This window comes from Bombus affinis, chromosome 16, assembly GCF_024516045.1.
Source record: "Bombus affinis isolate iyBomAffi1 chromosome 16, iyBomAffi1.2, whole genome shotgun sequence".
NCBI classification, from domain to species: Eukaryota; Metazoa; Arthropoda; class Insecta; order Hymenoptera; family Apidae; genus Bombus; species Bombus affinis.
Genome location: NC_066359.1, coordinates 5,266,684 through 5,294,570, shown reverse-complemented (window position 1 = coordinate 5,294,570; position 27,887 = coordinate 5,266,684). Strand labels below are relative to the sequence as shown.

At 35.8% G+C, this 27,887-nt stretch overlaps 1 protein-coding gene, 2 long non-coding RNA genes and 1 other non-coding gene across 14 annotated transcripts in view; 2 read left to right on the top strand and 2 right to left on the bottom strand.

The window, feature by feature from the left end:
- The window catches only part of LOC126925724 (cytospin-A), a 28,291-nt gene extending 2,095 nt beyond the window's left edge, over nucleotides 1-26,196 (bottom strand). The window contains exons 1-12 of one of the 11 annotated variants that reach the window (XM_050741569.1): nucleotides 25,973-26,196; nucleotides 25,084-25,245; nucleotides 19,760-19,857; nucleotides 16,249-16,392; nucleotides 7,567-7,909; nucleotides 4,676-5,041; nucleotides 4,389-4,601; nucleotides 3,858-4,313; nucleotides 3,064-3,499; nucleotides 981-2,798; nucleotides 288-482; nucleotides 33-206 (exon numbers count right to left, since the gene is read on the bottom strand). In XM_050741569.1, the coding sequence (XP_050597526.1) occupies nucleotides 33-206; nucleotides 288-482; nucleotides 981-2,798; nucleotides 3,064-3,499; nucleotides 3,858-4,313; nucleotides 4,389-4,601; nucleotides 4,676-5,041; nucleotides 7,567-7,909; nucleotides 16,249-16,392; nucleotides 19,760-19,845 (4,231 nt within the window). In that variant the 5' untranslated portion in view covers nucleotides 19,846-19,857; nucleotides 25,084-25,245; nucleotides 25,973-26,196. Of the gene's footprint in view, nucleotides 1-32; nucleotides 207-287; nucleotides 483-980; nucleotides 2,799-3,063; nucleotides 3,500-3,857; nucleotides 4,314-4,388; nucleotides 4,602-4,675; nucleotides 5,042-5,531; nucleotides 5,681-7,566; nucleotides 7,910-16,248; nucleotides 16,393-19,759; nucleotides 19,858-19,933; nucleotides 20,180-20,556; nucleotides 20,679-20,725; nucleotides 20,759-23,666; nucleotides 23,843-25,083; nucleotides 25,246-25,972 lie in introns of those variants that run through there. The other 10 variants (XM_050741568.1, XM_050741571.1, XM_050741561.1 and 7 more) reach the window with 10 other exon arrangements.
- Nucleotides 8,125-11,262, top strand: LOC126925822 (uncharacterized). Its single transcript, XR_007714111.1, has 2 exons — nucleotides 8,125-9,541; nucleotides 9,657-11,262. It is a non-coding gene; the product is annotated as an uncharacterized LOC126925822 (long non-coding RNA).
- LOC126925841 (uncharacterized) lies at nucleotides 12,416-16,824 on the top strand. The gene is made up of 2 exons (XR_007714138.1): nucleotides 12,416-13,305; nucleotides 14,752-16,824. It is a non-coding gene; the product is annotated as an uncharacterized LOC126925841 (long non-coding RNA).
- Nucleotides 18,327-18,398, bottom strand: Trnac-gca (transfer RNA cysteine (anticodon GCA)). The gene has a single exon. It is a non-coding gene; the product is annotated as a tRNA-Cys (tRNA).
- Nucleotides 26,197-27,887: the final 1,691 nt, after the last annotated feature.

Genomic DNA, 27,887 nt, shown 5'->3' with positions numbered 1-27,887 from the left:
AGTGATAACATAATGTTTAAAAAGAAAATTACCTGACAGAGGTTTTCTAGTGATTGCGGTTTGGGTTTTATTATTATTTGTTGAGTTCGTCGTGCAGATTAAATTATTGATCTGCTGCTGATCACGAAGTGGGGCTTTCAATGTCATTATATCATTAGTTCCAATGGAATTAAGGGAGGACGTAGAACTACTACGACTTCCAGGGCCTATGTACAAATTATTATATTAGAGTCATATGGAGATATATTGGGTGGTATAGAAAAATTCATCTATTATGTGTTTCATACCTGCTTTTGCTTGTTTTGTAGCATTCTCAATACTTTCTATTAAACATTTCACAGATAGCCTTGAATCCTGACGAGAAATATTAGCCTTCCGACGCGCGGCAATCTCCTGTTGAACGCTTGTCAACACACAGTGTTGAGTTTCCGTCGGTGTGCTTGCTGGCCTTTGTTGCGGTTGTTGAATCACTTTCTGGTTAGCTGAAAGATCAGAGAAAAACTGTACTACAATTGTACTTGAAGCAAAATCGCGTAACAAAAAAAAAAAAAGCAATAAGCGCTATGTTTACATGTAATAGGAAAGCACAAGAATGACAAGAAAGAAATATCTAGAAAAAACTTCAATCACTTTTTTCGACTTGTAGTTCTAAGGCCACAAGTATATTTACATTTACTTTGTGTTGAATGATACATAAATAGTTTGATGAGGGACGAAAAACATAAAAGCAAAATTTCACAGACAAAAAAACTAGAGAACATAAATTAGAGATATATTGATTAATCCAAACAATAGTGAAAGGTGAGAGATTGGGGGGGGGGGGCTAGAAAAAGTACATTTGAGACTAGCAACAAGAAAGGGTGTATTACAAGTGTTTAAACACATCTGTTTGCTAGAATAAAAATCCAGGACAGACAACGAGGGTTTGAACTCTGCAAATACAAGCAATCACGTTTCCACACTACTTTTTTGCGACTTACGGTCGCGTATTGTACCTATTTGTCGGCCTGGTCTCAGTTCCACATCCTCTATGATCGTCTCAAACTTCTCTCTTAAAGACGAAGTCCTCCCTATCAGAGATTTATCCTTGAACATTGAATCGCTACTATTCTGACCTATTTTTAATTCCGAGGTTGAGCTTAAGCTCTCATTTTGTATCTTCTTTTCATCCGTAATTACCAAACTATTTGTCTGAGACTCTATACTTGGTTCAGATTGAGACAAGTTCATGTTTAAGAATTTCATGCGTTTCAATCTATTTGCTTCGCAAAGAGTTAGATTCTTCCCAATCTCCCTTAATTCATTGTTGAACCCCAAAGCTCCACTAGTAGTCTTTTGTGTTGAAGTAGAATCTAATGCTTTGGTAGTTTCTTTTGAAAACGATATTAGATGTTCTTTTGGTGCGAGTCGAGAGGAGAATGGTGCCAATGGAGGATCTAAAGCAGATCTAGGTAAATTTTCCAATGAAGAAAGAATAGAATATGTACTATATTCTTCTCTTTCTTTATCTTTCCTTTTTTTAATATTTGCAAGAACCAAATCTTCTGATTTTTGGGGTAAGTAAGGTTCAAATGAAAAACTTTTTGGTCTTACAGATATTAAATCATTGGTGTCTCTGTAACGTATGGCACTTTTGTTAATGTAACCATTAAGAGGAATCAAATCTTCCTTTTGTCTTATCTTCCTGATATTACTATTGTCCAAATGATCAGCAGAGTATGTTCGTAAATTTAGATTGTCTAGCGATGTAGAAAAGGTTCGATTTTCTAAAGTAGAATTGAAGATATCTTGCTTGCGAGTACTGTCTAAAAGAGAGTCCACAATTTCACTGCCAGATCTGGATTCGTTTTTCTTCAGAAATAACCTGGGCTTTTTGTTTGAAGAGAAATCGCTCTTAGACTCTTCCTCCGATTCGTTAAATTTCGAAGTTCCGAGCTGCGAAAGTAAAGAATTTTCTTTATCCCCTGTATCGGACAAAAATATATCTTTCATATTAGGCTCGTTTGTGTGTTGAGATTCTTGGGTGCTAGTTACTTCAGAATTATCTGTATTTATCGAGTCATTGCTTGTTTGAGTGCTTTCTTGCAACACTTTCCTCATTTCCGGATCTACCTCAAATTTTAAATCATCCATTGCATTTTCCAATCCGGAATACACGTAATTTTTAGGAACGAAAAATCGACTATTAGAAATTTGAATACCGTACGAATCTGTCCCGGCATTTTGAATGCCCTTTATGTTCTTCAATAAGGATGATTTTGCAATTTCATTTTCCTCTGAAGCTGATATACTTGATACATGAAGCTTTTGATAATCTTCAGAAGTCTTGAGAAACTTCTTTGATTTTGTTCTTTTAAAGTTAGAAGCCTCGATATTTAATGCCTCGTTATTGGAATCTAATTCTATCAAAGGTTGTTTTTCAAAATCATCAACAAGCTCCAGTAAATTATCTTTTGATTCGAAGGAAGGACAAATCTCAATTTCTTCTCCAGAAATTAATTTGTCATTTAGTTTAATAGGATCCTTGGAATATAAAATTTCGCTACTATCGTCGAATTCAATATCTTCCTGATGAATTACTGAATTTATCTCTTTCAAGTCTTCAATTTGCAAATCCTCTTTTTCATTTGGATCCAATTCAGACGTTTTTTTAAAAAGATTGGGTTTTAAACCGCCCTTTCTGCACTCATGCCGCCTCTTTATAATGGTACGACCGCGTTTTAAGATATTGTTAGTCGGCTTGCGAGAATTTCCAGTAGTGCTACCGAAACTCTTAAATTGAGGAACTGCAGTGCTGCCTGACATCCGAATGAAATTGAAAAAAAAAAGATAACATGCATTGTATTAATCACTATACTTCTGTTCCGTGATCGTTCGTTAGAAAGTATCTTGTAAAAGTATCTAACATTAAATATCAATCATCTGCCCTAATACACTGATTGAACTTTGTCTCCCTATTATATCATCATAATCAATGTTACATTAAATATGATTGTTCTCTTTCCGTGTTTGATAACAGCAAAATGTATCTAAAATAAGAGATTCCAAAGGTAGTTTACTTACCTTTATTCAGTTTATCGAGCTGAGCTTCTAATGCTCTCAGTTTATCCCTCTGTGCTTTATTCTCCATCATAACTCGCTCCAGCTCACTCTGAGCCTCCGTTTTAAAATCGTTCGCCACGCGAACGGTCATCAGGAGGTCCGTTTGAAACTGTTCCCACTCGGTAGCCTGTTCTTGCCTCAACTTACGTTCTTCAGACAACGCTCGCTCTAATTCGTACTGACGCGTTTGAGCTTCGCGTTCCGTTCTTTGAGCCTCGTTCAATGCGGCCTTTAACTCTCTTTTATCTTCCAGGTGCCTTTGACATTGTGCCTGCAACTCCGCAAGAGAATCTCTCACGAGTTGTAGTTCTGCACTCACGGATAATCTTTCGTCCTTCAACTGGTTCAACCTGTATTCCAGGTCATCTATTGCTGACTTGGCATTATTACGCGCAACCTATAAAATATTTAATTAATTCCTTGCCCTTATACAGAATGCGGCATTTAAACGAGAATACGTATTTTATTTAATATTGAATATAAATAATCCCGGTGTAAAAGATAAAGAAACATATATGACTGGTATATAAAAACATATATGATTCCCCTAAAAAAGGATACAGAAGACTTTGAAATCTTATAAAAAGAAAGTGATTGTGAGAATAAATTTTTCCTACCATTACATCTATATCATGAAATGGTGTAATAATCTCACAAGAATTCTTTTTATAAAGTTATAAATAAAAGTATTCTCATTAAAATGCTGCATATGTTGCAGCTCTATATGTTAATTTTTTCCGCCATAGTGAGCATACTTTGTATTCTTCTTGAAGCTGTGAGTATTGATCCCTAAGACGGTCATGATCGCAATGCGAACGTGCCAACTGCTCTTGCAGGGCAGCCGCTTGCGTTTCCAAAGTGTCTTTCTCTCTTCTAGCAGCATCCAAAAGTTCATCTGCCTCGCTTTTGTTTTCCACTTGCCTCGATTGTTCTAATTCCTCGATTTTCGCTCGAGCATTTTCCAAGAGCGTGGCTAACCTACTGATTTCTATATTCCGATTTGCACCCTCTTGCCTAGCTTCTGCTAGTTCCATGTCCAGTTGCTTCCGTTCGATACTCGCCGTCTCCGCCGAGGATTCCAAAAGGTGTACACATTTTGTTAATCGCTCTGTTTCCGCAGCACTGACCTCTGCAGCTGCTCGAAGGCTCTTCACTTCAGATGTTAGTTCCTCTTGTTTCTGCAGCAATGATTCTCGTTCTTCTTGTGCACTCTATAATTAGTTAATTTAATTAGTTAATTTGATACAACTGTTATAATTTGATGGTTTAAAGGTAAGTGTATTTACTTTTAAAAGGTCTACTAATTTCTGTTCCCGTTCTGTATTATACCCTTTGGAAGATTCCTGTGGTTGCTCCTCCCTTAACAATAGACCTTGTAACGTGTCAACCTTGGTACGGGAGTCTTCGAGTTTCTCTGTTTGTCTACAGAGTGATTCCAACAGCACATCTTTCTCTTCTGTTAATCTCTCATTGTCAGCTTGTAGTTCTGTAAGCTGTGCCTATAAATAAGAGGAATATTATAATTACTATCTTACGTTGTTCTATAAAGTTTTTAGCTGCTAATTGCACATACTTGTAGATCGCTTAATTCTTGTATTGTTGCCTGTAACTCTTCATTTGTTGAATAATGCGTTTCTTCCATTTGCAGAATTCTATCTTGCAAACATGCGACAGAAACCTCTGATACAGAACTAGAAGAATGCTTGTCCCAATCTGGGGTGGTACACTGAGCACTATCTTGGGATATGGTGATAGGTGTGGATCCTTCATCTTGGGGGATTGCTATTGATGCTGGTGCAGAATTGTGTAATCTTGAGGCATCCAGAAGTAACTGTTGCTTCTCTGAATCTGACAAGGGAGAATGTGCAACGTCTCTGAGTCTTGCACGAAGAGCTTCGTTCTCTTCTGTAAGGCGGTCTAACTCCAAACTATGCTGTTCCTACAATTAAAAAAGATCGAACCTTATTATTCATTACAAATTTTCAAATACACTTACTTCAAGCAAGTATATAAATGTACGAATCATATTATTACGTTGTTATAACATTTTTTGTCAATTTTTCTCTCTTTTTCTTTGCCGTTTTATTTATATTAAAAACACGATGCCAAACGCTTACATAAACGAGAATATGGTAACCGATAGTATTCTAATTACTTGGGCTGACTAGTATGATGAAACGTAATATGCTTAATCATACGATATATGTGCTATGACAATGTTGAGAAATCTAAGTTTCTAATTCGAAGCGGACAATTCTTATTTTCTTCGATCTCTTGATTATGCGGCGAATAAGTGTCAACATTTTAGGTTAGGTCTATGAAATTCAACCAAACATCTCGCAACTTTCTAAACGAGTGATGGTTGTCTATTTATGACTCTTTGAGGAAGTGTAAACAATTTATAAAGGAAGTTGTTCCTTGTCGTTTACCGTAGACGTGGAGAAACAACGTTTTTTCATAGCGTTCGCGGTCGTTTCACTTCACAAGTTTCCTTCCTCCGTAAACATCCCTCTTCCTACGCCCTCTGGCTATCCTTTAAATACGCGGGATAATATTTCAACCCCTTCATGAAAAAAGCAAAATTTCAATACAGAATATTTACAAACAGAATATTTATTTATTTTAGGAAGATCAATTTTTTCTGTCACTTTTTATAAGTATGTTTATCACTGTCTTTATTTTATTAAATTCATTTATAATGAAATTGAATCTTTTGTTTTTTACAGTTATCTAATGCTTTCATAAAACTTTAATTAGCGGGAAAAATAATCCTAATTTTTTTTGGTAACTATATAATTACCATCTAGATTTATAAAAGAGGATCATAAATCATTTTTATAAATGATAATATTTTTGATAAACTATTTGTAATTAAGTGAATCTGCAAAATTGTTGGGAAAAATAATCCTAACCCTCTATGGTAAGTAATCATCAACTATATTTACAAAAAAGAGATCAACGATCACTTTCATAGATTGCAGATCGTGTTTTTATAAATTATTCACTCAATAATTAAATATTATGCAATATTGAATAGTGAATCTAATAAGTGAACAAGTGTGTTTAATTATTTCAGTCTTAAGACTGTTCTTAAATTATAAGATTATACTGAGTGATTGCATAACATCCGCTTTTCATGATACCAGTAAGCACGGCTAAGGGTAAAAAAAGGATCACCCACGTTCACCTTGAATCGTTGTTAATGTCGGTAAATAACCTGCTTCATCTCGTAGAAACCGCCCTCGAAGACGATCTCCTGTGTTTGTTTTCCTTGTAAGGTCAATGATGTTAGACGAGAATGGGGATTTAAGTGGGAGAAGTAGATCTACACGTGAGGTAGAACAACGGAAAGAGACGAGATAGAGAGAGACCGAAATAAAAGCAAATAACACAATAAATAGATACACGAATCTTTTCCTCGCGGCATACAAATTTTTATCTATCAATTTTGTTCTAATGTAAGTTTGAAAAATTGATATTTCCACCATTTTCAAAACTGACTTTAAATAAGACGTGTGTCTTGTTAATTACTAGAAATAGATGTTTGTTCAACATATCGTAAGTAACTTCTTCAACGTTCATTTATAGTCCATTAAAACTGCTATTAGCTGATAGATATTTCTAAACGGATATGTATTAGATTGTTTAGAAAATCTGTAGGAAAAGTTAAGAAAAATTTATATATAATTCGAATTTTTACCATTTATAACTTCACAACTTCTTTCTCGAAGAATTAATCGTCTTTTCCATTTTCAAATAAATTTTGTAACGACTACTGTAAATAATGATGAAAATACTATGTTTGGTAATTAAATCAGATAGAGATAAACATTTCAGCTACAGTTCAAAATTTGTTGGACATATGAGATACAACAGTATCTTTTCACTGTAAAAAAGAAAACTGTCTTATTGGCGAATTTTCGATAATTTTTTTTAATTCATTTTAATATCCAATTCTTCTTCGTTGAAACGCTTCATAATTTGATAGAAATTCACAATAAAAATAGACCCAAATAGATATTAATCAATCTAGTGTATATATAAAGAGTAAAGGAAAAAACAGAGAATGTCACAAAATAGCTTTATTGAGAAAATTAAGTTTTAATATTTTAGTCTACTAGGAAAGAAACAACATTCAATAAATTGAACTGTATTTTTCACACATAAAATGAAATTATATCTTACTTAGATATCGTACAAAAGAATGATTAATAAAATATTAATTACTTTTACCTGTGTTTTGTTCCAATACAGAATAGACATTCCCTGTTTTTAATCAGTACACCAAATTCTTAGGGCTATCTTATAGACATTTTGAACATTATAATCATTGTGATCTAATAGTATTGCAATCCCAATTATCACAAATAAAATGTGTTATAAAATGGAAAATCACGATAAATAGACATTTCTCGTTATTTCCCTTTATTCATTAGGAAGTTAAGATTAAAATGGGAAAATTACCTTGAGAGAGGTGAGTTCAGCGCGTAGTTCGTGAAGATGCTGAGCATCGCAAGATGCCTCACGTAGATTCGACTCGAGTCGTGCGTGGTCCTTGCGCAACACCTCGATCTCACGCTCCAGCTCCTGCATCCTGGACCCCTTGCCGGGTCCCTTTGGATTGAAGCTCCCCTTAGCGTTCCCTTTGGCTCCTTCCTTACCGAGGGAGCCCCAGTTGCCTACCGATGGGGTTTCGTTCTTCGCCTCAAGCGAGGAGGCACTTGGCGCCTGACGCAGCGGGATCTGTTGCTGTTGTTGCTGCTGCGACTGCGTCGGCGGTTGTTGTTGGCCTCTGCGAAACAGCGATCTGAACTTCATCATGGTCGCTCTTCACACTTCACTGGACACTTAACCGAAATTCCAAAACCATCATTCCCGAAAACACGAACATTTATTATCCTCTCATCGTCCAGCTAACGACATTATCATAATGTTCAATTTATAATTTTTATTCACCTTACAAACTGATTATGTTAGGTAAGATCATTGAACAAAATTATTTATACTCCTACAAGACTTATTTGAAGTCTCCATTACATTCCATTTTACAGGTAACACGATCCCAATCGATAAGAATTTCATCTCGGGGATCTATCCCCTTCACAAGGACAAACTTCATTAGCAACAAATATACATATTAGAGATAATCTAGATTCCCTATAATCAATGCTTTTACGTTATACACAATAGCCTAATGAAAGAAATATTTTAATACAGTTGTTTTTTACTCTTTTTGTAGGATAGCATAGATGTATCTATACTAAGGTTTACGGTGAAATTCTACAGAATGCTTTGTAGGGAAAACGTGCCACTTTCACGTCGTCGAATTAACAACATCGGATTTCAAGTATAACTAGTATACACGGAGAAAAGTTTCCTCGACTTCTTTTTTCTCCAAACGAGCTTTCTCGATCCCTGAACGATGTCACTTGAAGTTAAGGTTACACGACGAGGGAAAGACGAGATCGTTTAGCAACAGCGTGTGACACGATCCCGAAAAGGAATTTGAAAATTTGTATACGAGATGCGACGACCTCGAGCCACTTTTCGAGGCCTATGTGTCTCTCACGAGCGTTTACGAATTCCAACCGAGCATGTACGGAGGATTCGGCTGGATCTTAGCCTCCGACGGCGACCACTTGTTGCATCGACCGGCCGACTTCCGTGGTGCGAGTGTATTTCTTCTCGATATTTGTTCGAAAGATACGCTTGCATTCTTGAACGTCGAATTCGCCAGATAGAAACCTTCCAAACGAATCCCCGATGAAACCGAGCGTCCAAGCTTCGTTCAAAGTTTGAACTTCAAACACATCGGTAGTTTAAAGCCACTTGCGAAATTCCAATCATTGATAATTCAACGTTCTATGTGTATTATGGTATATTCGTTAGTTTTTGGATAAAAAATTTGAAATTCGAAACTCAAGCTTATTTGTACTATCGATGATATAATGCTTTTTTGTACGATTTGAAGAACTTTGCTTTGAAGAACACAGAAAAACAACACACTCTCTACAGCGGTGCATCCAGCACTGAATACGAGTCTCGACTTGTGTCCCCTCCAGAATGGTCTACCCCACCACGGGCCCCGACCATTTTGCTGGACGAAGGGCTTGAGAACGCGTCTAGGCGTCGAATATATACTTGGAAGTTACTGTAGCGAACGATGATGCTGCTGATCCTTTTCAGGATCCACTTTCGATACACACAAAATATGCTCTTTATGTAAAGAGCGATTATTCTCATTTTTCTGTCTATGACGAATCGTTATCAGGCTATCGCAAGGACATCATGATGTTTATCATACGGACGAAATATACTGTGCGACAGTAGTGTGAGGTAGTGAAATTTCAATTGCATAAGATTGCTTCGGATTTCTCGCGAGATGAAAGATTCATTGAAAATAAATGGAAGCTGTTTAAAGGAGAAAATTAAGAAATAAGTATAGAGAAGCACTGATTCTTAGAAAATATTTTACATAAAATATTCTTGGGAGAATTAGGAACTTGTAGAGCCATCTACAAAGGTTGAAATGTTGAAATTTCACGCACTTTCAGGAAGGGCCCTGTTAAACCGATCGAGTCGCCGATGGGGCTTCGATCATTCGATTTCTTGTTCGATTTTTTCACAACGAAGATCCCTGTAACCGCAATAGCGAGAGAAGATGAAAGAGAAACAAAGATAATTGGCGAGGATCGTGGTGGGGCTTAAGACAGCCTGCGCCAACTCTCTGGGAACGAGTACGCCGTCGAAGATGGTTAGGCGAGTACAGAGGGGCGAGGAAGAGGAGGTAGAAGCTGCTTAAGGAGGCCACGGAATCTGCAGACGTCTCACCGTCGACCAGTTTTCTCATACGGTCGACATATGGTATGTACCCGGTGGCCTAAACTTCCACAGGATAAATCTCTACCTGAGGTGAGCCCTTGACCTGCCTTCTAATGCAAAACTGATTACTACAATTAACATATATTATCAGATGTTAATTTAAAAACATTATAGAATGGCGTTCATATCATTTCTTAAATCCTTTTCTGGTTTCCCATGTATGTACATAGATTCTGAATTCTATAAAATAAGGAGATCTAAATACTACAGTCTAGACTAGTATAGCTGAATTAGTATACCAAGCTTGTATGGGCTAAGTCCGACGACATGACTCAAGTCTTGCCAAGGTCTGGGTTAAATATAAGTCTAGGCTGGGTCTAGGTTGAATCTACTTATATTATCGAAATGAAATCTTATATTTCTGCTAATATTTGTAACTTATGTTACGCGAGAGTTATTCAGAATTAAAATGGAACAAGATGGTTATACAGAACGGGAAGAACGAAATCAGTCTCTTTGGAATGTCCGAATCGATGACTCGACTCTAACGACTGTAATCTGATAAGGATCGATTTCAAGGTAAGTTAAATAACGTGGACAAAATGCCATGCTGTGCATATACCTGATCGCATTATAAAGCTAACACATTCGTAAAGCAGGCTTATTATGGACCTATTTCCGTGGCACTATGCAACGTGTGCATATGTGTCATTATCAGACCCGTATTGACGCTTTTCTATTCAGTTTAGCGGAAATACAACGCGTCCACTTTGTCATCGCAAATATCTTCAGGCATATAGACGTCGAGGCTGCGGAAAAACGATCCAAAAAAAAAGACACGCAGAAATGCGTCTAAATATACATGGTCGCGATGCGATGTTGGAAAGTATCCTGGCTGGCGTCCACTGGCGCCGAATCTAAAAAAAGTCTGGGGAATACGCGTTCGGCAGATTTAACATAATAAGCTCGTTGTACGGGGTGTTGCGAAAATTCCTATGAATAATCATTCGATTCACTGTTTCTTTTCTTTTTATATGTACATACAGTGAATCACAGAAGTATTCGAATACTTGTATATACATTTTATGAATATATTATGTTGAAATTTCATTAACACTGTCATGAGACTATTGCGAGTCATATCATAATAAATACAATCAATATATACATTCCTGCTTCACATTTTATCAATACAATCATGACAGTCGTTTTTATTATATGATAGTGAAATTTCAAACTGTTTTATAAAATAAAATAAGTTCTCAATTTTTATGAGTTACTACATATTCATAACGAAATCTGAAGAAAATGACTAATTAAAAATCAGTTAAGATCTTTCTTCTTCTTTGGGTGGTATCCTAACCTACTTCACCGACACGTTACTTTGCTCGATCTAAATAACATTTGCTGGATTATATGGAATACCTGTTGCACTTTATAAATGCACATACAGACATATCTCTCCGTGAGACTAAAGAACAGAAGGAACAATGAGAAGAATTCAAATATCTCATCGAGCGATCAATCCGTTTGAGTATTATGTTCTCCTAATTGTCTAGAACAACATATAATTGCGTCTAGCATGGTTTAACATTTCCCAGGCGTACGAAGGTGGATGCGTTGGTAATATCAATAAGAGAATGTCCGCTACGATGTAGACACGTCGGCTTGTCGATGCACTTAAATGTTCGCGCGTTGTTCATTCCTCGATTAATATTCCATATAACGTTCCTATGCAACAATTTACGTCATTGCGTTCCTCCAGACGCCAGAAGATTGATTGTACATTTCTTATCTCGATGGTTTTTCAGCCCTTCGATTTGTTCTGCTTCCCTTAACATGTATTTAACTGATCTTATAGTTAACTCTCGTCATTCTAACTTTAAAGAAAAGGTATCAATTCAAAGCTAACAATTCTTTGGTTCGTTCTATTCGAATCAGAATACGAAAATAGAGCGAAATATAAGCCGGGCTGTTCGATAAACGAGATCAAGGCTGATTGAACGTGCTTTCTCTGAATCACCGTGACATCAAGCGTTTAGTTTGATCGAACTAACGAGCTTATAAACCTCTTTCGTGAATTGTCACGTCCAAGGAATTGCGCCGCTTACGACATAACCTTATCTGTGGCTCAAGGAGACGCAAAAGAGATATCATTATCGCCAGGTGTAAGTGTAGGAGGTTCCATCGCTCATGCATACTTTATGACGTGATCGATTCGTGTAATAGCATTAGGACAGACAACGATTTCGGCGAATTCTTTTCTTCGGTGATTCGTAGGCAAGAGAAAGGTGCTATGGATTTCTTTGCGGCGATACTGTAAGATAAGGAACGATGTGAGATGCCGGTGAATTGGGCGGAAATTTAAAAAGGCTGAACTTTGTTTTGGGACACACCGAATTTGTGACTTCATTTCTTAAATCTTTTCATCATTTTTTAAGTTCCTTTTTAAATTACTATACACTTTACAAAACAAGCTTTACTTACAACAATAAAGTATACTTAAAATAAATAAAAAGGTTGAAAAAACTCTTTCGTAACATATAATGGAAAATAGAAAAAGTTTGAAATTAAAAATTAAAAATAAAATAAATTTTTAATTTATATTAAAAATTTTTAATTTTAAATGTCATTTATTCTGTGGCATTGCTCTTATTAAATATATATTCATTTTGTGAAATTACGATATCTTTTTTTGTATTTCTTATTCTATAAACTTTCTTTTGTCCGCCACTATATGATAAAAATACTAGTTTTAAGATATGGGTATTGTTATTTTAAACGTTATATATATATATATATATATATACGTATTCAGTGTGCTCCAAAATGAAGCTCAGTCGGTAAAAATGACGATGATCAGTGACGACAGAATAAGCAAAGGAAGAAAAATACGCAGGCGTATTTTCGTCACGCGGCTGCGATACGCTTGATACAAACATTTATATCCAAAGCAAACAGCGATTGTTGCAGTCGCCTTGTGCAAATACTGAACAGGCAACGATTACAAGGCTGGAATGTGGGTTGTCTTCCATTTGGTTCGGTTCGAATTCTGGATTCTTTTTTGGAAGTGGCTGATAAACGATTACGAAGAATAGATAAAGGCCGCGGTGCGGAGTTGATGTTGATTCCTCGGTCAGCTTACGCATGACGTCACTCTGTTCCCCGTTTTCTACCAATTGACTTTGCCATTATTCAAAGGCCTTTAGAGCGTCTCGTCGCAAGCTTCTATTATAGTGATTCCATTCATAATAGCCTCTGTCTGTATCTTTTAGAAATATTCAGTTTGTCAGACCTAAGTGTACTAGTGTATATTCAGAAATTTCGAAGCAAAAGTTAAAATAGATTTAGCTAGAATAAACTTATATACAACATTTGAAGGTATATAAAGTTATATAAAACATTTTAAAATTTCATTAACACTGAACAGAAATAATTTACCAATTAATTTGATAGTTACAAGCTGTAGATTATGCAGTTCTTTCTTACAATTTTATATCAAAGAGGATAATTAGATAATTTGTAATTTGAAAGGATCTAGATGTTAAATCTGGTGGTTAAAGATTATGCGTGCCATCTGTTACATGAGGTTCATTGATAACTGATAGCGACTTAAAGACTTCACTAACGTGTTTACTCGGCTGAACACCGTTCTATGGTGGATCGCCGTAAATACAAAGAAGTTATCGGGCTGCAACGAGTAGCTCATTGACTTTTGATTCACTGGGTATGTAGGTCGTCCGACGTCGACCAAGTACCGCTCTCATTGTCAGAGTGGGTCGTCGATCCGTCGAGCAGTCGCCACTTTAGAGACCCCGTAAGAATCGACCTGTGCATTTCTTCTCTCTCTCTCTCTCTCTCTCTCTCTCTCTCTCTCTCCTTTTCTCTTTATTAGCGTAAAGAGCCGCATCTTTAGATCTTAATTAAGAGACGACAACGAGCAGACATTGTCAACTGACTTTAAGCCAAACAACTGTATACTCTCCAGGAGATATTACTCGGGGACTTCAACTTTACTACGGATATATATTCTCGTTCATAAATATTAGGACATTTGGATTTATACGAAATATGACATTTAATCTAAAATATCAAGAAGAGAATTAATCAATCAGAGTTTTATATACATGCAAGATTTTAATGTATTTAAGAACTCTTCAGGAAGTGGTGGTTATAGGGAAAAAATGAGCGTGACTTATCTGATGTAATGGAGAGGTTGATTTATAATCACCTGGAACAGGATTGGACCAGTTAGTAGGTTAGAATGGACCTCTTACGTCAAACAGCATGATTCAGAGGGAAATGTTAGAAGGAAGAAATGCATACAGGTTGGTCAGACTAACCAGATATCCCTGAAAGAATAATGAATCTATTTAATTACTATAATTTTGTATGTATGCGCGAGCAACAGATTAGAATATACAGTGGTTCATGAAAGTGTTCCACCATTTATAGAAATTTTCTATGGATATATTATGTTATGCCTCTCATGATTCTATCTGTAAAATTTGAAACAAAACAGGAAATATATGTATATAATATGAAAATTATGCGTCCAAGTATGTATTGCAGTATAGTGTAGTCCTAGAAATTGTAAAAGCATAATCAATTATCTATTACAAATAGGCTATTCATGGTGTCTATTAATTGTTTCACTAAATACACATTTGCAATAAATGTTTTGCAACTCTATATCAATTTTTAAATTGATTGATGAATTTTTTAATTGATTGAGTTGTTGGATGAAGTCAATGAAGTCACCAGGTATGGTGAACCAATCGAGAGTAATGTATAACTCCCTGATTTACATTCGCACGTGTTCTCAAGGCATCATGAGGTGATTTTTGAAGAGTTCTCTCGGCCACTCAAGTCTGGCGGAGCTGTTGGCGGTCACAAGGAACAAGAGGAAAGGAAGGAAACTGCAGCCAGTGCAAAAAAGGAACTGGTTTAAAGCGCGGTAGCACTTTCTGCGGACCAGAATTCGCCTGCTTAGCAGCGTAAAGCTATTGCACGTAACAATCAACTAGCGTATCTTGACAGTAGGAGAAAGTGTACTCTATACAGTCCCGGACTTCCACTTTTCTAACTCACGCAAACCAAATCTTCGCCTGTGGAAAACGCAACAAGTGAAGTCTGGCTTATACTAATTTTTATAGAAAGTAGAGACGATAGGAAAGTCAGAAATATATATAGTGGCTTACGAAAGTATTCGAAAACTGTTAGAAGCTTTTTATGTACATATATATTATACAAAACATTTTGAAATCTGATATCGATCAAATTTGAAAGAGATCTAAAAATTATATATATAGAGGTTACAAGATACTTATTGGAAGCATACACTGCGCGTAAATTAAAGTATTTGAAGTCAATTATTATTTACTATATTAATAAGTATTAATATTAATAAGTAATAATCTTTAGTATTAATTGTACATTTAAGACTATTATTGACTTAAGATTTCCACGATGGTTTTCTGAATTCATCATATTTGATCTTCAGGTTATCAATCGTGTTATATATTATTTTGTAAGCTGATCTTTCGTGAATGTTGTAATTCACTTCTTCAGGGTTATCCTGAAACTGAGTGTTTTCAGGTTTCTTTTTATGGCCGATTTCCATTGGCCAACCAGAGGCACTTCTTTTACCATGAAAAGCATTAATAAAATCTAGAAATACTCAGTTTCAGCATAACACTGAAGAAGTAAAATACGAAACGTCGGGTAACAAAGCAATATATAATATGATTGATAATCTGAAGATCAATTATGAATAGTATTCATGCTGTATACTAATTTTCTATTGAGTGTATATTTCCGATATATGTCTTGTAATTTCTATATACATTCCCAATTAATATGGTAGTACAATAATTACGATGATCGTGTCCCGTTACACTGTTAACGAATTTTCAAAAAGTTTTGTAGAATGCATATAATATATTCGTAAAAAACTCTGTGGTCGGTATACGAGTACTTCTGTGAACCACTGCTTTTTTGATAGAAAATTATGATATTCGTCTATTATGTTGCACATACATGTACGTTTAACAGCGTACAAGTAACATATGGCATCGAGAAATGATCGGGAAAGAAGCGTGTATGAGGTCACTGAACCTTCCTATGAGCTAACGACGCATCGTACGTATCCCTTTTCTCTCTTTTCGCGTTCGTTTCGGTTTTTTCCTGTTCCGTAAAAGAGAGGAGGCCGCCACACGCGCCTAACTGGCAAAACGTGTCACATGGCTCGCATCATTGTGAGAGACGCATGGTTTGTGGTAATGGTAATCCAATCGCCGGAGACTCGTTCGACTTGAAACTCACTTGTGGTGTCGCTCCTCTAGCTTCGCCTCGTGTCTGCCAGGCCGCTCGACTTTTCTGCTCGTTGGCCTTTTCGGGCTGAAAAACGACGCGACCACGTCCCGCTTTTTTCCCGTGCCGGCCGGTGGCTTTGGTTCGGGTTTCGATCTGAAATTTTCAATAAAAACGCTGTTTTTATATTTATGAGATATTACAGAGACGAGAATTTGTAAAATCGAGCAAACACGATTCAAATACGATCTTTAATTTGTAACTAGATTGTGAGTATAATAGTAACCTAAGTTATAAATTTAACAAATTGAAATTTGTGCACTTGTATTCTAAAATTGTATATTATTATATTTTTAACCTTGTATAATACGTTAAATACAATGTATGTCATGGAGACTTCAATTACACATATATTACAAAGCCTATGGTTGATTGCAACAATCCTGTTGCTACATGCATTACAAAGTGACAAAGTGTATTAAATTTTCATGAGCGAAAGAGTGGACAAAAACGATGCATACGACATCACCGAATCACGTAAGATTTCTTCAAGAAATATGCAAATGACTAATAAAGGATTGTGCAACACGTAGGCGCGTTAACACTCCTACCTGCGCCCACAACAATCGCATGAACAGCGAACTTATTATCGAATTACAATGACGAGGCTCCTTTACGTCTTTTTAATTCCTGTTTCTACATATCTATCTGTAAAAAATCGCCAGTAACTATACAGTATACGGTTTAATCTTTCTAATTCTGGCTATTTAAATGCAGTTCCTTTTTTATAAAAAAGATTTTTACAAGAAATAAGGAAAGATTTTTAACTCTCATCTAAGCATTGACCCACTGGAGAACATAACAATTTGAGACAAAATCACATGATTCCTGAATTATTAACTTAATTTAGTTTCATTATTAATCCCTATCACAATGAAAATACAAGTAAAATACAAAATAAAATGAAATACCCTAAATAGAATATAGTAATATAATAGTAGTATAATAGTAATACAACAAATTATTAGACTTACTATGCCCAATAGCACTATTTGGAGGTTAAATTTGAAATCTTAACAAAACCTTTAAGAGTTCCTTTCTCGAGTTTCCTTGATTGATATTTTTTATTTTGCTAATAAAATGAAGTTTTTGAAAAAGAGACTAGATTGAAATTGTCAAAGTTAACATAATATAGCGTAGAAAAGTGAACTTGTACTATTATGGAATTCATGGGTTCAATTACTAAACCTAATATATATACATATATATATATATATGTACTATCAGTTTGGCGAGCCATAAAATACAGAAACAGAGATGACAGATCGAAAAAACGTAGTAGGTTAGATCTAGTTTCCTTAAAGATCGTAGGATTTTCTTGTGTCGTTACCAGTTACGACAGACTCGTTCTCTGCAATTAAACGAGATTAATCTTTGACCCACTTAATCTTGAGCATTTAATGAATTGCGTGATCTCAACTACAATGTGTTTCTTTAAAAAAGAATGTGGAGGAACTTGAACGGATTTAAAGTGTTCAGCAATTATGACATGCATCGAGATGTGACCAGATGATGGGTCAGTTTCATCGCTGACCGCTGGTCAATGCCCTCAGTCGTTCGATCCATTTACTAAGAATGGGGATCTAGTAAATCGGATCGATTTCATTTCGTGTCTGTACTTGGCTAATGCTCTCTTAACGTCTTACGTAAACTGCCAGTAACAAGTGGTCTTAACAAGGAAAAAAGGAACCGTTACTGGTTTCTCTACCGTAGAATATTTTTCTATATCTGGTCTGTGGATACCTATACAAATTCATATTTTGATGGAAATGATATAAAGAATAGAATAGACATAAATATTAAAACTTAATTTTTTCATTAAAGCTATTTTGTGACATTCTTTCTTTTCTCCTTACTCTTCATTTATGTACATAAACCAGGCCTAGGATTATCATAAAAAGTAAACTTGATAAGAGTAGACTTATTAATACCATATTTTTCTTAATCTCGATACCATATATTTGATATTATCTTATAATAATTTAGAATCAAGAAATCGATAAAAATTTTATAGGGAAAGAAAAAATTATAGGGGACACCCGGGTTTGAACCGGAGACCTCTCGATCTGCAGTCGAATGCTCTACCACTGAGCTATATCCCCAACTTGATCACAGTTGCCGAAATGGCGCTACACTTAATCCAACAAACTAGTCACAAATAAATTTTTCCCTATAAATTGTACTATTCATCCAGATTACAGAATAACCGATTCATGTATTTTCAGAAATCTGAGTTAAAATTACTTTATAATGTACTTAATTGGAATCAAATGAACTACTGTTAGTACAGTCCAGTAAAGTGATTGGTAAAGAGAAAGCGACGCCAATGGCTGCGACAGGTAGATAACGGAATTTCTGAAAAAATAATCGCTCGACCGGTTTCTCGATGCGTAACAGACATGGCAGGGTCTGTTGAAGGAAGCCATTACGATTGCGGTAACAAGCCAGGCTTCGGTCCCACGGCTTCCAATGTTTATTACATTAACCAACGAGTTTATCGTCAAGCCGACTACATACTATCGCCATCTATACGTCAACTTTTCGTATTTTCATTGTTATCGACTTATATCGACAATGTAGGAATTTTCAAAGATATATTATCGTTTGATCAAATGGAAAAATGAAATGAAATGCTCTGAAGTAAACAAACGCACGTTTGTTTCGCAATAAATGGCAAAGTATAGAGGCGACTTATATAGGCGCCGAAGCAGAAAAAGCGAAAGCGAATTCCTAGTGTATATATCATTTTTAACTAGCTTTCACTCTAAACGTAACGCAAATGAAAAGCTTATCATAGCGGAATTACATTTATTAGGAGTCGTATGTAGTGACTAAATCTCAATTAGTTCTAATATAACAATTCATATCTTAAATTAAATGATTTTGGCTATGAATAACTAAATCATATTTATGTATTTTTATATTTTTATGAAGATAATTAAAGAAGTAGGATTTAAATACAGATTTGTTTATCAAATATCATAATAAACACTGTTTTGGATATTTTATATATTTTTGCATATTATGTTCACTGTTGCATTTCTGCACCTTCAGATTTCCCATAAATGTATAAAAATCTGCAGCCTATGAATAACTTATTATTAAAATTTTGTTGTATACTTGTAATTATTATTAATTTGCGAAACATTTTTTAATTGTTTTCGGTATTGTTAACTTTACAATTAGTACTAGATAGTAAATATCAGTGATGTTAATAAAAATTGATGATGGTTGAAGATAACCAAAAATCGTTAGTGGTAACAAAAGAATCTTTTCGCCATCCATAATAGTTAATGATAACCAAAAACAACTTCAGTCACCAGTCACAATTATGGTCACCAGTAATCAACAAAATTTTAATTATCTATAATAACTATTCTTAACTAAATTTATATAAATTATAAAGTTATGATCTCTGAATGTAATAGATCTTATAATGGTATAATAAACAATTGGTACTCACCGGGCTTTCGTGGACTTGTTCGTGATTGGGATAGAAGTGGCTGTTGCCCGCTTAAACGGTGCCCGCCCTCCCGAACCCACGGACATTCCGCTTCGAGCCTGTGACAAACAGGAAAAGGCAACCAATTAATACAACACATACAATCAGATTTAAGAAAATATAATTAAACGGTACATCGTTCCCCCACTCGCCGTAAACCACTCTCGCGAGTATCTGATCTGAGTACATGTGAACGCACGCAAACGTCTTTGGATTAATAGTACAGGTGCAGCGTTGAAACCGCAAGTGTGACATCCTTGACAAGATATCTTCTCTTACGAACACGAATTCGATCTGTTCACGCAGTGGATACGTATTAACTGTGGCTACCAACGAAACATGCACTAAATAATTATAGAAACGAAGGCCGCCACTCGACAGCGCAATACTGGCGCATCTAACATTTTCCACAGTACGCGAATATACATATATACGTATGAACTAGGTATACATATTTTGAGAAGGACGGAACCCAGAGGTTCTCTTTGAATATTAGAATTATACTTAAGTGGCTACAAAAACTTTTTACATATTATATCACGTATTTTTTATAGTATTTATATAATATGTCATTAATTAAGTCCATGTATATTAAATTATATCATTTAGTAGCATGTCTAGTAACACTTATGGTACGAAAATTTAGTACTATGAAAACGAAATATAGGATCTAATAAAAAGACGTTTAACCAAAAGATAAGGCTATGTGGGAATATTCTTTTGTAGCCACTAGCCACTGTACGTATATGCGTATGTACCGAGTTCCCTCCTAAAGCGTCCAATATTTGTCGAAACATGTTGTTTGGTCCACGTCCACTACTGGGATCGATATAACTTTTCTGATACAAAAAGTCCCGGTTTATTAATTGATTACGTTACAACTTTCACCGGGATCACAAACAAAACATTTCTTAACCTATAACGCACGTAGTTCACCCATAACATCTTCCATTAGGACTACACTTCTCAAGTACACAGAAAACACGACGGAATTCGAGGTGATGCGATAAGAAGTAAATCGGCTGCGATAAGTCGAGAAATATCTACGAATACACGATGACAGATAATATATTGTATCGACTTGTTCGAAAACTATTATGAATTACGTTATACAAAACATTTTGAAATTTTGTTAGTATGTATTATATATTAATAAAATTTGAAACGAATCTATAGATTATGTATATAGAAGTTATTATGTCTCAATTACCGAATATACATGTACATACTAACATTATTATTTATATTTATAATATAATCTACATTATAATATAGAATATTTTGCATGGCAGTCATAATACAATATATATATATATAATTATAATACAATATTATAATATTTAGGAGACACATTCCAGGGTCATAGACAAAAACTGGAATACTCTACAAACTTGTAAAAGCTATTCAACGCAAGCAATTACCAAAAAAGATGAAAAAGTTTTCAAGAAAAGACTGATGAAATCATACATACGCATATGGCAAAAGTTCGAGTTCTAGATAAATCTTTCTTAACTTTCGCTAAATATTTTCCAAACCTGATACACATATATTTGGGAATATTTGCTAGCTAATAGATAAAGCAGCGTTAATATGTTATAAATGAATGTTGAAGAAGTTAGTTACAATGTGTTGAAGAAATACCGGTTCCCAGGAGAACTGGTGAGACCCAGTGGATTTTCAGCGAATATGCACTTGGGAGAGTTTCAATCAGAAGGGTACACGTCCGTATACGTAGCTATAAAGGTTCATCGAACCTCGCCTCGCGTACGGGTTCTCGGCCAATAATAAAGATGCATGCCCGGTACGTAACTACGTTCTGTACATACGTACGTAAGTACTACCCTGCACCCGTGGCCGCTTGCTCGACGCGAAATACTCGCGGCGTACATACTAAACTCGCAATGCACACGCGACCCGTTGTCCATCCTTCTACAGGGTGTCCCCATAGAGAATACAATCAAATTCTAATCTTAATTTGAGCCCTGTGTACTCTATCAAATTCATACAATACAATTTCCTGAAACAGGCGTCTTTTGTATAGCTGTAGTTATAATACTGTAATAGTGACTTCACAGATTTGAAACTATGATCATTAAATTGCAGATATTTATGCATTTATGGAAAATACATAAGTGTAAAAATACATGCAAAAATACATAAAGTAAAATAAATTGCTGATTATTATTACATGTAGTTATATCCATATAGCTTTATCCTTCAGTTATATCCATAAGAATAAAAAACTGCAGTTTAATCACCATTCTAGAAGCAAGAATTAAAATAATTATTAGGCTGTAAATTCTTATTTTATAAGAAATTTAAAAACGAATGTGATATGCCAAAATGTAGTAGATTCGCTAAATTCAAGAAATGACACATGCACCAATCTTACATAAATTTATATAAATATTTACAGTTCAATAGGAACTAATAATATAATTAGTCCCTTGTTAAAGCTATATTCATACATGATATTACGTAACCTAACTTCTTCGGCTTTTAATTAGGAAATTATAATCAACTTTTCATGGGTACACAACTCATCAGAATGAACGTGCGGAGGTACTGTTTGATGGAAGAGCGTGATACATAGCGATACAAGATCCGTTTGTACATAAGGCGCATGTGCATGACCGGTTAGTCGCTGCTAACACTAAGTTGCGCGCGATTCCTGTCCGCCGAAGGAATTGAAATTCCTGCAGAAACGGATCGTTGCCCGGTGTTCTCGTGGAACAGAACTGGTCTTACATAATTGGCAAATTGACAGATTCGCCGTTTGGACGAACGAGCGCGGACGTGTAACCCAATGGCTCGATAATCTCGCGTCTATCATTTACAGTTGATTATAAACGATCTGTGCGCTCGTGCTCTGTAGTTTGTTTGTGTTTGTGGCACGGCCAAACTTCTTCATTGCTATGCAAGATTCTTAAATACTAACTTTTTGGAGGTCAGGATGGTGTTTAGATTTCAGGTTAATGTTATGTAGATTTATAACAGCAGCAGAGTACAGTTATTTGTTCTAAAACAGATGGAGATGATGGAGTTAGTAATTAGAAAAAGCAAATTAATTTAATTATTTAAGTCTTCAAGTTTACTTGAACCTCTATAAGGTATTTTAATAAATAAGCAAAATAGGTGTAGAAAAACTCCAAGATATGAGTATGAAATAGTAGAAATACAGAATGCTGAGAATACATCACAGATAAAGTTTCTTTGGAGTCAGGATGATGTTCAGACTTCGGGTTAAAATTATATGGATTTAGTACAGCATCTGGATAGAGTTATTAGTTCTAGAACAGATACAGGCAACATAGTTAGCAATTAGAAAAAACAAACTACAGGATTTTTTAAATATTCGAACTTAGTTAAATCTCTATAAGGCGGTTCAAAAGCTAATAAATAAAACGAACTTGGAAAAACATCAAGACGTTGTTATAAAACAGGAGAGGTGCACAATGCTGAGGATGTATCGACAAATACAAGGTTCCATCGGATCTGGACGTTTTTCACGTCTGGCCGCAGGGTGTGGCGATGATAGGTTTGTTTCTTCGGCCTACACTTTGTCAACGGGAGCAGCTTGGACGGTACCGTCGTTCCGCTGGGAACACCAGACAGCCCACACACGCGACACCCGCGTAAACGATTCAACGGGTCGCGCGGTAACCTTTATTATCTCTTGCCTTTCCTCTCTAACGCCCTTTAAACCGACTTCGATAAGTGTCTCGTGTACATGGTGTCTTTATTATACCCTATTATACATAACTTTTTCTGTACATACACGTTTAACCAGAACCCTCAGAAACCCCACGTCTCTTCGTATATACGTATATACACTATAAAGTGTGACATAACCTCATCGTAACCGCACCTGCACATAGGTATCCAATTTTAGGGTCAGGTAGAAATGGCTGGTGGCAGTATCAACCGTAAACGGGCGTCCAGCGTGGCGAGGGAACAAACCGGTCACGAGAGAGAGAGAGAGGAAAATCGAAACGATCCGCGTGATTCGGCAGTTCAATGCGAACTGGCTACGTCCATGCCATTCCATTCCACGTTATTCCGCTGCTGTGACCTCTCCTGACTCTCCCTCTCTCTCTTCCTCATCGGCTCGTCCCTTCGCTAGAGATCATTCCGAGCTCGGCGTTCGTCACACGAACAATCGGTTCCTCGATATCTGTCAATGGTGTTTGTTTCCTCTTTTGTAATTAACTATTATTATCTCTGTGATAACGTGCAGCGTCTGGTCAGAATTTCCGAAAGAGTTCCATAGGAATAGAATGATGTACGAGATTACTGGTAATGCATTAGCCTCGAATAAACCAAATCGATCATCAACTTCACTTTTTCTGTCAATTCAATGTAGATAATGCAATTAGTTTCCAATTCTTAAAAAATGACGATTTATCGATGATTTACTGCTACGAGTAAATGACATATGTAACAGTAAATTCCATCATAAATCTTCCGAATATTTGGTAAATGCCACTTACAATAAATTTCTCCTTCTTTGGTACGATTGATAATCAGCAATGTGACAAAATTTAGCAGAGAAAATTGATCCAAATTTGGTCTATGAGAGAACGATATTTCACATGATCCAACCCAAAAGAAACTACAAGATACTTGGTACAAATACATATTATCAATCATATTAATAATCCTTAATCTTTTGTCAGACGATCTTTAATACTTGTTATATGTTCAAAGTAGTTATTATGGTATATACTAATTTTTTACTAAATGCTAAGTATACGTTTGCAATAAATATCTTGCAACTTTTATATACATTTTCTATTTACATTGAAATTTTATCAATAGTAAAATTTCACAATGTTCTATACATAGCACACGTCGCATGTATACTTCGTATTCAGTACATGGTAACTGTGAACAGATGGTACATCCATTTCTACTAATCCATTTCGTGACTAGTCACAATGTATCGAAGAAAAAATTCTAGTCATCATCGGAGAGATCCTCCGGCATTCCATAGTATGGCAAAAAATGCTGCACATGCGATGTCGTCACGACTTTTTACCTGTTAGAAGGCACGCATGAACACAGATGCATAAGCACCTATACGTGATCCATCGTTCGATTGGCTCGGTCGACCTTGGTAAGCGCGAACTGGGTGACCTTCTGACCTAATCGCCGCTAATTTCATTTGCCGTGCGTGTGCATTAGGTAATATGCGAATCCCCGCGCGCATGGTGCAAGTCAGCTGCAGAGAACATTCTCCGGGAGAGCTCCTGTCGCGCTCCAAATACCTGTTCGTTTCTACCCACCTGGCGTGATTACGGCTCGTGGCGTCCCACGTAGATCTAGCCATGGATCAAGAAGCTGGAGCCCTATCTGGTTGTCGTGAGAATCCATTTTTTCGCCTGTCACTTTTTCTCGCTGCTCTTGATTCGAACTCCACCCTTCCAGTTTCACCTGTAACCAATTTACTACGTTTCTGTCATCTTTTTTTAGCCCTCGGACTCGGGTTCAGGGTGAAGGTGGTGCCAACGATAAGCTATCGAAGTCTGCGGGTTGAATGCCTTCGAGTTTTTCTGGTTCCAATTCTTAATTTGAAACTGATAATCTTAGTAACGCCTAAGTACCAAGGCATTTGCGTGTTTGGTATATTAGACTGTTCCTACTGCATTCATTGGACCATTTCCGACTCAATTACATCTTCCTATTCTTAATAAATTTCTTGAGCTTGAATCGTTGTTAATGCATAGAATTCTTTGTTCTCAGTTTACGCTGAAATTTGTTGTTTATCAAAATAAGAGACATAATAATTCAAACTGCAATAAAGAAGCAAAAATCATTGCCATATTGATAAAACTATATTGCGTGGCAATTGTCATCTTCCAATTGAAAATTTATATTAAATCGCATTAGGTGTTATTTTTTCATATAATCGACATTATCAAACTTGAAATCTACCGGCATTAAATGATAGTAATAAGTTGCAAAGGGGTGCTACTTCTGAGAATCATGACTTATTATGCAAGCACCAGTCCAGAACCGTGTAATAGGTTGAATTAGTCATTAAAATTAACGGTACAGGCAACAGGGCGGTATTTCGTGGTTTTTAGCACGGTCAGATGCAGCTAGAAGTAATTACGTTAACAGTTAACACTGGAAGAGGGACTGCGGCGATTAAAAAAATTATATGTTACTCACCGGATCCTACTGCAACACTTGATTCAAACAGTATTATCGATCGAACATCGCTAAATGTTGATCACTATTTAATTAATTTACTATCACCTATTTCTATCTCATCTTAAAACGCGATCTACTAATAAGAGGCGCGATCTGAAGGAGAACGAATGCGGAACTGCATGCGGCGCGAACGACAGCCCGCGAGAGACTGCCGGTTGCAATGACGATGCATCGTCTTCGACTTGGATGGGTAAAATGGATGGATGGATGGATAGACGGCGTAGCAGCAACGACTAATCACCATGGAGCACAAATACCAGTGCAACGTTATTGCATACGAATATAAATCCGCAAACCTGCAATTTGAAAGATCGTTAGGAAAAATTGACAAAGTAATGCTTCCTGGCTTTTTATCCTATGTAGTACTGACTTTTATGTATTCGTTTTTAGAGATTATCTCTAACTCTTTCTTCAATTTATATATATATAATGCACTTTATAACATAACTGTGATTTTATACAATTTTATAAAACATACTATAAATGTAAGGTGTATAAAATTGTACGAAAGATATAAAATTTATAAAATTTCATAAAATAATTATGGCCATAGTAATATGGTGGTAATATAAAATTGTGTATAAAACGCATTGAAATTTCATTAGCACTGTGATAAAGCACAATTGTCAGAATTATATCGATAAAATTTGAAACTAATCTGAAAATGTTTGTTGAATCTCTATTACTGTTCCAATACTTAATTGTATTGTCTCGTGAATTGTATATATTGCTCAGAACCATCCCAAGATAAATTTGATTAAAAGAGAGCATTAGGATTGACCCTCAACAAATAGGGTGATAGGTTTTTTACGTAACTAAGAGGGTGGGTCACTTTGTCCTTGAATGGAACAATAGGTGGAACATGCACGTCAGGATGTTTGTCTTGCAATTAATGATATCTGACGATCAATATTCCATTGAAACTAAACGTTTGAGACAATAGTGTTAAATCAGATGAATCAGATATGACGCTTTTGGCTACCTATTGAGAGCCAAACTATCTTAACTATGTGGCTCAACATATGGCAATCAATTGGGCTAGATAAGATACGCATGTAATAACTCATCGCCTAATTTATTCAGTAAAATTGGATCGCATATTAACGCCATAACCGTGTTGAAACTACTGTTACTTTAAAATAAGCTTTATATAATTAACAGTTTTGTGTTACCATGCAATGAAAAATAACTGGCATCATTCGAGTGCTATTCAAGCATAGAAACACCTTGAAAACTCATGGTCCAGAAAAATATCTAATACTCTGTAATATTACTTTCAATTTTCTCTCAAATTATAATCTACTTGCGGCACAAAAGAATATAATGCATTAAATATTGGGCTATCTCTTAAGTGGTCCTTAAGTCATCCTTTATGTGGCTTTTCTGGAAGTCTGAAATTGTTTAAACGTTTAGCTTAAAGCTTAAGATTTAACACTTAAAGTTTCAAATTGGAATAGAAAACTTAATAGGAAAATGTAAAGAATTATAGAACAAAGAACATAGGAAAATTCATCATTGATCAATTGTTGACTGTAGTAATTTATACATTACATTAAGTATGCGCACTCTATTAATAATATATCTACAAAGCATAGTGGCCTTGAAGATGTCTTAATGTTTCCGTTAAGTTCTACATTAACTGACCTAGACCTCGCTGCTAATTTGATCGACAGAACCATGTTCACAAAGAAGCAGCTGCAGCTGCAGGTACGGATGCGTCATATTCTGGCAAGTGCATCATAGTGAACGTGAGTATTCCTACCAAACTAGAGCGGCGTATGCTAAAGATAAGTCTCGGATTGGTGTATGTACCTACAACCGGTGCGGGAAGCAAGGGCAACCTTGGCCTTAGAAGTTTATATAACGAGGAAGC